At 37.6% G+C, this 10,784-nt stretch overlaps 1 protein-coding gene across 1 annotated transcript in view; it reads right to left on the bottom strand.

Annotated features, from left to right (window-relative positions):
• Positions 1-1,845: 1,845 nt before the first annotated feature.
• DPY19L1 (dpy-19 like C-mannosyltransferase 1) overlaps positions 1,846-10,784 on the bottom strand; it is an 87,515-nt gene continuing 78,576 nt past the window's right edge. Inside the window, exons 19-21 of the mRNA XM_007446125.1 lie at positions 9,957-10,056; positions 8,693-8,818; positions 1,846-2,002 (exon numbers count right to left, since the gene is read on the bottom strand). Of these exons, the coding sequence (XP_007446187.1) occupies positions 1,846-2,002; positions 8,693-8,818; positions 9,957-10,056 (383 nt within the window). The remainder of the gene's footprint in view (positions 2,003-8,692; positions 8,819-9,956; positions 10,057-10,784) is intronic.

The raw sequence follows: 10,784 nt of genomic DNA, 5'->3' as shown, positions 1-10,784 counted from the left end.
GCTCTTCCTGCCCATGGTGCCTCTCATCCTCCTCGACCTCAAGTGCCCACTTGCCATTTTTCTGCATTGCTTCATCATTGCTCAAATTCTACTCCTAATCCACAACTCCCCAGATGCTTCCTTGTTTTCTGACTGGCAAAAGACCAAGAAATAAGTCACCCGGTAAGTGAGAAAGAGGGGGCAGGCACCTGAAGACACTGACAATCTCCGCTGGAAGGAGGCTCCCTGGGAGAGGCGGGCTCTGGGGCAGGTTGGGGGCTGCACAGTCCTCAGCCCAGGCTGTCTCGGCAGCTGTCTGCTCTAAGCAAGCTAGTGCCTCCCCCAGACCAGGCTTGTCCTTGGGCTCTGGTGAGAAGGCAGAAAGAGAACAGCTCTTCACTGGCTCCCCGGAGTGGGCACCGGAAACCATCCCTGAGGACTCAGGTCTCAAGGACAATCCACAATGAGGTTAATCTGCCTGTGGTTAATAAAGAGAACACTGTGTAATTAAACGTGTAGTCCACCAGAGTCATGGTTTGCTTAGAACGTTAAATCTTAAAACCATTTCTCAAAACTATGAGGATTCACTGTTTTGAAGAATCTCATTTCACACAAATTAACTTCTAAGAAACAAAAATTCATACTAGGAATTTAAAGCACGTTGGAAAATTTTCCAAATAAAAATAAACAGGAAAGAAAAAAAAACAAAGAGGAAGGCTGAATATACTCATTCCTCATACTGAAACGATGCTTTTTGGAACCAAAATTATAACATAAGGTTTATTAAAGACAGGCAATTTTAAAAGTAAAATATAAAAACTCCATTCACTTATCATTATTCACTTACTTATTTGACCAAAAAATTAGTCATATTTTATTGTATCTTAATAGTAAAAGAAAAATTACCACATACTACAGTCTACTGTTCCACTATAAATTATGTCTACTCAAATATACATTAGTTTCTAGATGCATTATATTTGTGGTTGTTCAAAATAGTTTTCTTAAGTCTACAATTATACATGAAAAATTTTAAGTGGTTTAAAGTTATTAAAATATAAACAATTGAACAATACTAAAAATACACAACTGTCATTAAATTTTTTAAACCAAGAATAAGTACTTGATAAGCAACTAAATGTGTAAATAGCACTTATTTGACAAAGAATATTGAGAAAGAGACAGACAGACAGACAGACAGACGCACACACACTAATGCCACATGGTTGGTAGTTAACAGGAATTTGGTCTTAAGGACTAGGTCCAAGAGCTTGGATTAACAACAGGCAGGAAATGCTTCATTAATGAGAGCAACAGAGAACAAAAGAATGTGAAGAAGTGAAACAAACAGAGTTCTACATAGCAAACACCCATGTCTGCCCCATCTATTCTTACTGAAGTTGATGACAGGGGCTGACTTGACTGAGGAACTTACAATAATCGCTGAAATGTTCAAAAGACAACAGCAAAACTCAGAGAAAAAAGCAAGTGGCATCCATAGTCCACGAACTGTAAAATGAGCCCCTAAACAGTTCGTAAGTGACTATATTTTCATATCACCCTTGTCACGACCCATCATATTTTTTATACAGGTAGCTTTGCTCACTTTAGGACAAATGTTTAAGTCAAGTACAAGCATATACTCATTTGCATAGCAAATTTTAAGGGGTGCACTGAAATAGTAACCAACTGATAAACGTATAGGTATTTTTACAATCAGAATGACATTCAAATTGACCAAATAAGACGTTTTTCATTTGAAAACAGTTACTTATAAAAGTTTTGGGGATTTGAATTAAAAACTAAGGCATGAGCTATTAGCAAAACATGAAAACCATTACTGGTGGACTTCTCTGTAGGCAGCGGTCATTCCTCTATAACTTCTAAGACTTTGTAAACACTATTCTGGAATACAGTGGTGAAGTGAGGCTTGGACTCCTTTACTAAGAGGGTACATAAGGGAGGTTTCCCAGCATTAGCAGGATCTTCCACATCCCAGATTTCAGGCATACTGCAACCAGGCCTAGAAAAATTAATGTGCAGATTAAAAATCAATGTACATTATATAATGGCAGATAAAGGAACACATTTTTTATGTTCATGCTCTGTCATTTTTTTCTACTTAGTTTTTTAAAAAAAATCCTATCATAGTTATTTATATTTATGTAAGCTACCATAAATCCTCTTGAGAACAAGGTGAACACAGCGAAGGTAACTATAAAGAAAGAGAAGACATATAATACCCATGAATTCAGGTGGTGGGGTAGGAAATCTCAGTTGAATTCTGCCTCAGCTACTTACCAAGAATTTTGTGTTGGGTAGTTCACTCAGTCTCACTCTCCACATTTGTAAAATGGGAAGTACCCATGACATAAGGGATTAAGGGAGAGACTGTATCAAGCACATACTCAGTGGTAATATACTGACACAGAACATTATACAGGCGTACCTCCGGGAGATCGCGGGTTTGGTTCCAGACCACCACAATAAAGCAAACATTGCAATAAAAGTGAGTTACATGAATTTTTTAGTTTCCAAGTGCATATAAAAGTTATGTTCATATTGAAGTCTATTAAGTGTGCAGCAGAATTACATACCTTAATTTAAAAATTCTTTATTGCTAAAATAACGTCAACCATCACTGAGCCTTCAGTGATAAGGCTTCAGAATCTTTTTGCTGGCGGGGGGCCTTGCTTTGATGTTGATGGCTACTGACTGATCAGGGTGATGGTTGCAGACAGCGGGGGTGGCCGTGGCAATTTCTTAAAATAAGACAATAATGAAGTTTGCCACCTTGATGGACTTTTCCTTTCATGAATGATTTCTCTGTAGCATGCAATGCTGTTTGACAGCGTTTTACCCACAGTAGAATTTCCTTCAAAATTGGAATCATTACTCTCAAACCCTGCTGCTGCTTTATCAACTGAGTTTATATAATATTCTAAATCCTTTGTTGTCATTTTAACAATCTTCACAGCATCTTCACCAGGAGTAGATTCCATCTCAAAAAATTACTTTCTTTGCTTATGCATAAGAAGTAACTCCTCATCCATTAGTTTTATCATGAGATTGCAGCAATTCAGTCACTTCTTCAGGCTCCACTTCTACTTCTAGTTAGTTGTCTTGCTATTTCTACCACATCTGCGGTTACTGTCTCCACTGAAGTCTTGAACCCCTCAAAGTCATCCATGAGGGCTGGAATCAGCTTCTTCCAAGCTCCTGCTAATGTTGAGACTTTGAGCTCTTCCCATGAATCACAAAGGTTCTTAATGGTATCTAGAATGGTGGATCCTTTCCAAAAAGGTTTTCAATTGACTTTGCCCAGATCCATCAGAGGAATCACTAGCTATGGCAGCTATAGCCTTATAAAGTAGATTTCTTAAATTAAAAGACTTGGAAACTACTCTTGATCCATGGGCTGCAGAATGGATGTTGCATGAGCAGGCATTAAAACAACGTTAATCTTGTCACACATCCATCAGAGCTCTTGGGTGACCAGGTGCATTGTCAATGAGCAGTCATATTTTGAAATGAATCTTTGTTTCCCGAGCAGTAGGTCTCAACAGCGGGCTTAACAAAATCAATAAACCATGTTGTAAATAAATAGTTGTGCTGTCATCCAGGCTCTGTTGTTCCATTTATAGAGCACAGGCAAAACAGGTTTAGCATAATTCATAAGGGCCCTAGGATTTTCAGAATGATAAATGGAGCACTGGCTTCAACTTCAAGTCATCAGCTGCTTTAGCCTCTAATAAGAGAGTCAGCCTGTTCTTTGAAGCTTTGAAGCCAGGCATGGACTTGTCCTCTCTAGCTATGAAAGTCCTAGATGGCATCTTCTTCCAATAGAAGGCTATTTCATCATTGAAAATCTGTTGTTTAGGGTAGCCACCTTCATTAATGATCTTAGCTAGATCTTCTGGATAACTTGCTGCAGCTTCTATATCAGCACTTGCCACTTCACCTTGCGCTTTGATGTTATGGAGATGGCTTCTTTCCTTAAACCTCATGAACCAAACTCTATAGTTTCAAACTTTTCTCCTGCAGCTTCCTTACCTTCTCAGCCTTCACAGAACTGAAGAGAGTTAGGGCCTTGCTCTGAATTAGGCTTTGGGTTAAGGGAATGTTGTGACTGGTCTGATCTTCCATCCAGACCACTAAAACTTTCTCCATATCAGCAATAAGGCTGTTTCACTTTCTTATCATTCATGTATTCATTGGAGTAGCACTTTTAATTTCTTTCAAGAACTTTTCCTTTGCATTCACAATGTGGCTAAGTGTTTGGCACAAGAGACCTAGCTTCTGGCCAGTCTTGGCTTTTGACATGCCTTCCTCACTAAACTTAATCATTTCTAACATTTGATTTAAAGTGAGAGAGAGACATGCAGCTCTTTCACTCGAACACTTAGAGGCCACTGAAAGGTTATTAATTGGCCTGTGTCTCAGGGAGTCGGGAGGCCCAAGGAGAGGGAGAGAGTTGGGGGGAATGGCTGGTTGGTCGAACAGTCAGGACACACACACACCCATCAAGTTTGCCATCTTATATGGGTACAGTACATGGTGCCCCAAAACAATTACAATAGTAACGTCAAAGATCACCTAATCAGTAACTGATATATTACTTTCAAATCTGTATTACCTAACTATTTTATAATCATCAATGTAATAACTAATTCAGGGAATTATAAGAAGTGGATGCAAGAACTACCTGGTGAAAGGCTATTGATTATAAAGGAGATTTGTCTCCTTAAAATGGAGAGAACTGGGTAACATTCTTTAATCGAGTGATCAAACTTAGCATCACCAATAATAGAACAAAGTGACAGGTACCTACCAAAGTGACATAATGGAAAGTACACACCTTCTATGTACTATTCTTGCCAAATTCTGTCAAGCTGAATCTAATCATGTGGAATAAATTAGACAAATCCAAATGTGGGACATTCTTACAAGACAACTGGGCTGGACTCTTCCAAATATCAATAGAAACAAAAAAGCTGAAAGGAATTTCACAACGTTTATGTTTTCTTTAATATTAAAAAACAGAAAAATCAAGGAAAAACGATAGAGATTTGCAACAGCTTATGTTCTGTCATAGTTGTTTCACTTTTCTTTATAAGAGAAAAAACCATTTCCAACAAGTCCCTTTTATTCCCAATGGCAGTCCCACTCCCCTGCTCTCCACCACGAGGCAAGCACTAGACAGAAATGCACATGCTTTCTCCTTTTCAATTAACATTTTTAATTTAAAGGTAACCTTCACCCAAAAAGTGTCAAAATATAAACCTATCAAAATAAATAAGTGAAAGTCACTGTCACCTCCAACACCGTTTCTCAGAGGTGGCTTCTATAAACAATCCAGCATACATTCTGCTAGACCTTTTCACTCTCAGACATACAAGCACACAAAAACATAGGCACAGACATATTTATATTCACAGATGCTCCCGGGTTGCTTTTACAAAAACAAGATTAACCTGGGACTCCTCACTTAGCAATAAAAAGTGGTCATTGTTGCATTTCATAAAGACCTACTTTATTCTTTTTCATAGATGCTAGTACTGCTATGTATTATTTAACCACTCTTTTATGGATGGACGTTTTAATTGTTTCTCATTTTGTCATTATAAAACAATGCTGATATAAACAATGTTATGCCCATATTTTTCCATAAGCTAAACTTCTAGAAGCAGCACTATCACTATGTCAAAAGGCTACACAATTTTCACTTTGTTTCTATCAAATTATCTCCCAAAAAGGTATTACCAGTGAGTGTTCCTGCAAAGAGTGTTCAGTGCACACTTTTTTGCACACCCTTGTCGACACTAGATTCTATCAATGTACGAAAATATGACTGAACTTGGATTTTCTATGTTTTAATTTTCTCACACATACTAAGGCCAAACCGTTACTACGCTGCAGGCCAATGACAGTAGAGAGTAAAACATATATGAAGTACCAGCTACTGAGTTCAACTGCTTTCAGGAAGAGAAGAGGGCCAAGAGCTGCCTTTGTGGGCTCTGTCTAACGTCCTTTAGTCCTTTCCTGAGTTTTCTGAAGTTTCCCCAGGCCAGCCAGCTACATCTTTAAAATGGCATTAGTGAAAATCTGAATAATTTTCTTCTGAATTCACGTATTTTAATTTTATGTCAACTCTATTATGGGAATTAATGAGAAAGAGAGCAGAGAACTGAGAACAAAAAAGGAGTTAATTAAGAACTCATCTACAACTTGCATTTGAGTATATCTTCCTACTTGTATTTGAACACAGGGTATCAAGTATTTAAGGAATAATCAAGCATACAATTAACCCACTTTCTAAATGAGAGCACATAAATACAGTGCCCACCAAGGTGCCAAGTACAGTTTAAGCTCCAGACAGATATTAGTCCCTCTTCCCTTTCTTCTCCTATTTGAATTCCCCACTTGCTCCCCCTGTTCTGCCGTATCTTTTCCAGTAACATACAGCTGTCTCAGGCTGGCATAACAGAAAGAATTGGAGAGTGAGGGCCAAGGGAATAAAGAAGATCCTGATTCTGGTAGAGAGCTCTCTGGCCAGAAACTCAGTTCTTCCTTCTGCAAAGGTATGTGCTAAGTATTAGCCCTTCTTCCCTTTCCTCTTCTGTCTGAGCCCTCCACCTGCTTCCCTGTCAGGACAGACAGCACAGCTGTGTTTTGTCTCCAGCTTTAAGCAGAGTGCACCTATCTAAGATTTCCTGAGAGTTATAATCCTGTAGTAGACAGTGTTCTTTCAGTAACTGAGCAGGGAAACCAGATGAGAGGAAGCCACTTCTTCAGCTTCCTCCCTCCCCACTCCTGCTGCAACAAATACAACAAGAGCAAGTCAAGGTCCAGAGGTGGGGAAGCTGGCAGACACCTCCACCCCTCTCAACTCTCAGTCTTAATGCCTGTAAGTGAGCTCTCAATGGAGATGATCAGAAGCCAGTTACTTTACTGCTGACTTTGTTTAGTGTGCAAGATTTATTGCCATACTTCCTAAATTTGTCTTTTGATCCTTTCTTGTGTACAAACACCAGTGCTCTGCCCATCAGAACATGAGACTACTACAACTATGCAAATCCAAGGAGCTCCATCAACATCTTAGCTCCATCAACATCAACGGGCTTAGTTGCTCCACGGCATGTGGATCTTCCCGGACCAGGGACTGAACCCATGTCCCCTGCACTGGCAGGCGGATTCTTAACCACTGTGCCACCAGGGAAGTCCCTTTTTTCTTTTCAGAACGAAGCACCTTAGCCTCTGCAATTTCCACATATCCAAAACACTATGCAGGAGTCTAGGAAAAAATGAAGAATCTTGAATCAAGGTTCATCATTAGCTTGGGGAAAAAAGGTCATGAAATAATTTTTATGTTCCAGTAACCTACAGGTGTTTCAGGCTGGCATCACTGAACTGGAGAGTCGGAGAGTAAACCCTAAGTCAGTAAAGAAGATCCCAATGCTGGTGGAAATCTCTGCCAAAAACCTGAGTCCTTCTGACTGCAAATGTCAGCCCATCATTCATTTATTACAGTGTCTTCATCAAATTGTTATGAGAGATGCTTATGACTTTTTGTCCTAAATTTATATAACAAAGTTAAAGGTTATGTATATGTTTCACATATATTCTTACGTTCATAAAGACTTAAAGCGTTTTCTAAATTATGACTCAATAACATTTTCTGTAGATCCTGATTAAGTTCAAATCACCTGTGACATATTCAATGGAAAATCATTCAACAGTAAAAATTTATTTGAGTTTCCTTGTGGGCAATGCTTGATAGGTACTGTGTCACAGAACTATCTTTACTCCTAAGTCAATATTTAATCATTTCATCTTAACACCCTTGTGTATTGTTGAAATACATGGTAAATGAGTATGATTAAGCCACAGATACAGCAATCTCCTGGAGACTTCTGTTTTCTTAAAGAGTAGTGAGAATTTTAAAAATAATAGTATTCCATAAAATATCCTTGATTTCTGATAAAACTATTCCTTTCTGTATTCCTCATGGGGTGAATGCTCTGATATTTTAATAGCAAGCTATCATCTGCTGTCTAGTCACCCAAGTGTAACATTTCTAAATAGTCAACTTTAGAATTCACATTTGCTTTTAAAATCTTACTCTTACTGTTCTACTCTGCTTAGTGAACTTCTCTGTGGAAATAGATACTTTGTAAAACTATAAACCCAAGAGAATACGGGTCACCGTAAGGTTAATTATTGTCCCACTCAAATAAGATGCAAAACAGAAAGAAAGAAGTTCACTCTGAGTTGATGCTGGGAGTGGGGGGTCCCATCTATCACAGGATGTGGTACGGTGCAGAGATGTGGTATGGACAAAGCTGCCTGACTTTATTATTAATGAGACTCTCCATTATTTGGTTTCAGACTCCACAAGTCTTTTGAAAGAAAATACATCCAACTTTAAATAAAAGTTTCTCAAAAGAACATCAAAGGCAAATATGAACAATTTGGGAAATTATCAATAAGTGCCAATACCTTTAAGGTAATGTGCACATGTAAATCATTATAAAATAAATAGATGTTTAAAATGACTAGAAAAGAAAAAACTCCAAATAATTATCAAAAAAGTTTTTTCTGCTTGTACTTTGCTATTATATACATCTCACACATACAACTAGTAAAGCACTTGCCATGAGACTGAATTAACTTTAATGTCTTCTGAATATAAAATACTGTATTAAGCACTCACTTGGATCTTCTTATACACCAGGACTCTTCCAGAACGTAGTAATTCACTTGTAACTTTATCAATTCTCGCTTCACTTCTTCAGCTGCTTTTCGACTATACATTGAATATACTATCTTTGTTCTGGCTCTAAAGAAAAATAATTAGGCAGAAGATTTTCAAGATCAAAAGAATGCAATCAACCTATTTGGACAAAAGCACTGAGTGGAACTAGAAGAAAGACTCTACAGAAGAATCAGGTCAAAGGAACATTCTTCACAGGAGTTCCTGCTAAGGGGCGTTGGGGAGGTCAGTGGAGAAAAGCACAGGGAGCACAAGAGTCCTGAGAGAAAAAGTTCAGTTTAATGAATCTCTTCATTTCCAAACTTAGTCTTTTGGTTTGTTTGAGTACTTGTTTTTGTTTTAAATTCTCCATCACTCTATCACAAGTAAGAGCATGAGCTACACAGACACAACTACAGGACTACTTTAAAGGTACAACAGTCCTAACTTTGAGAACAATTAGCATTAAATGGCTCTCCATTTTATTCCTAATTAAAAAAAAAAAAATACAAAAAACGAAACTTATTCAACACAATTGCTCTGGAAATTAGTTTGCTAACATTGATTTTTTAATGAAAAAGCTTTTTATTTATAAAAGGTATGTCTTGCTGTTACACAAAATATTAATAAGGATTCACCACTTACTTAGAAAATGACTAGCTGATCAACCTAGAAATTGCATGAAAATTAAATCTATTTCCTTTACAAAGAGAACACAACACTCTAACTTGTAAAAAATTAGTAAAAAAAAAACCCAAAAAACAAGATCATTCTAGTAGGTTATATTGGTGAAAATGAGAAAAAAATCCTCTTTGAATGGGATTCCATCTCAACTGACTCCTCAGAATTCAAGAAAAATAGCCTATAAGAAAACCTTAATAAAAACTATAGGCTAGTGAATCTCCTGGGGAACTTAAAAGGTGATGATAACTAATAAGGACCTGGGTGTTGGGAGCCCTGTAACCTGTATGAAACAGACATGGGGTGATTTCTTTTTACTGCCTAGGAGAGAAGATAACCCCAAAGACTGTAGTTTTATTGTCCTATGGGGCCTTAACAGTTTGTATTGAACTTAGCCATCTTATTTCAGCATTCTTTGTCCCCAAACTCTATAAACCCCAGTTCACCATATCCTTTTGAAACACTTCTCATTATTTTGCTGGTTCCCTCACTCACTATTTGTAAGAAAAATTTGTTTTCAACAATGTGACATTTGTGTACTAACCTCAAACCTGCATCTTCATAATGTGGATGATTCACAATGGGCCGAAGTGCGGAGAGTTTAACACTTGCCATTGTGGGCATGGCACCTGCAAACACTGCATCTGCAAAGCAGGAAGGAAGGTCTTAGGAAGACACCTGGTGAGCATGACAAGGGGTCTCCTTCTGGTCAACTCAGTTACTTCCCAGGTGAAAAAGCTGAGGTCCGAATCATGATAAAGATTCAATGACAGAACCAGAATGAAGTCAGGTAGCTAATAAAATGGTGGTCAGCAACCAAGCCTGGATAAACTATTTTCCTTGGAAGATAAAGCCTCATCATATGTCTCATCATCGAAGATTTCTGTTTCTTTTGTTTGTTTTTAATGTCTTTTCTTGCTTCTAGGAAAGAAGTAGCAAATTGACTAGGGAAGTTTTATAGCGCCTAGGAATTCTGGAAGATGATTTAATATTCAGTCACTTGACACTCAGATGACAACAAAAACCTCTCTTTCTATACATGAATAAAATATCACATTCCATGAGTTCATTTCAAAAAGGAATGTGAAGGGCTAAGATTAAAAATTAATTAGGAAAATAAGCATAATAAGCATAATATAAATTATTTTAAATTGTGCCATGCAAAACTTTGGATATACTTTGAAAAAAATTAGAATTTATATAAAATAGAGAAATAAATGACTAAGAAAATACATGTAACATTTCCTTTGCAAACTACATAAGCAAGACTGACATCTCTCTCTTTCTGGATAATCTAGAAGCAGGATTGCTTAGAAAGACTGAAAGTAACTTGGGTTCAGGATTGTGCAGTTGTATATAAAACTGTAGGGAA

The sequence above is a fragment of the Lipotes vexillifer genome, unplaced genomic scaffold (genome assembly GCF_000442215.2).
Source record: "Lipotes vexillifer unplaced genomic scaffold, Lipotes_vexillifer_v1.1 scaffold822, whole genome shotgun sequence".
NCBI lineage: Eukaryota > Metazoa > Chordata > Mammalia > Artiodactyla > Lipotidae > Lipotes > Lipotes vexillifer.
The sequence above is the reverse complement of the archived record's forward strand: the minus strand, read 5'-3'. Positions and strand labels throughout refer to the sequence as shown.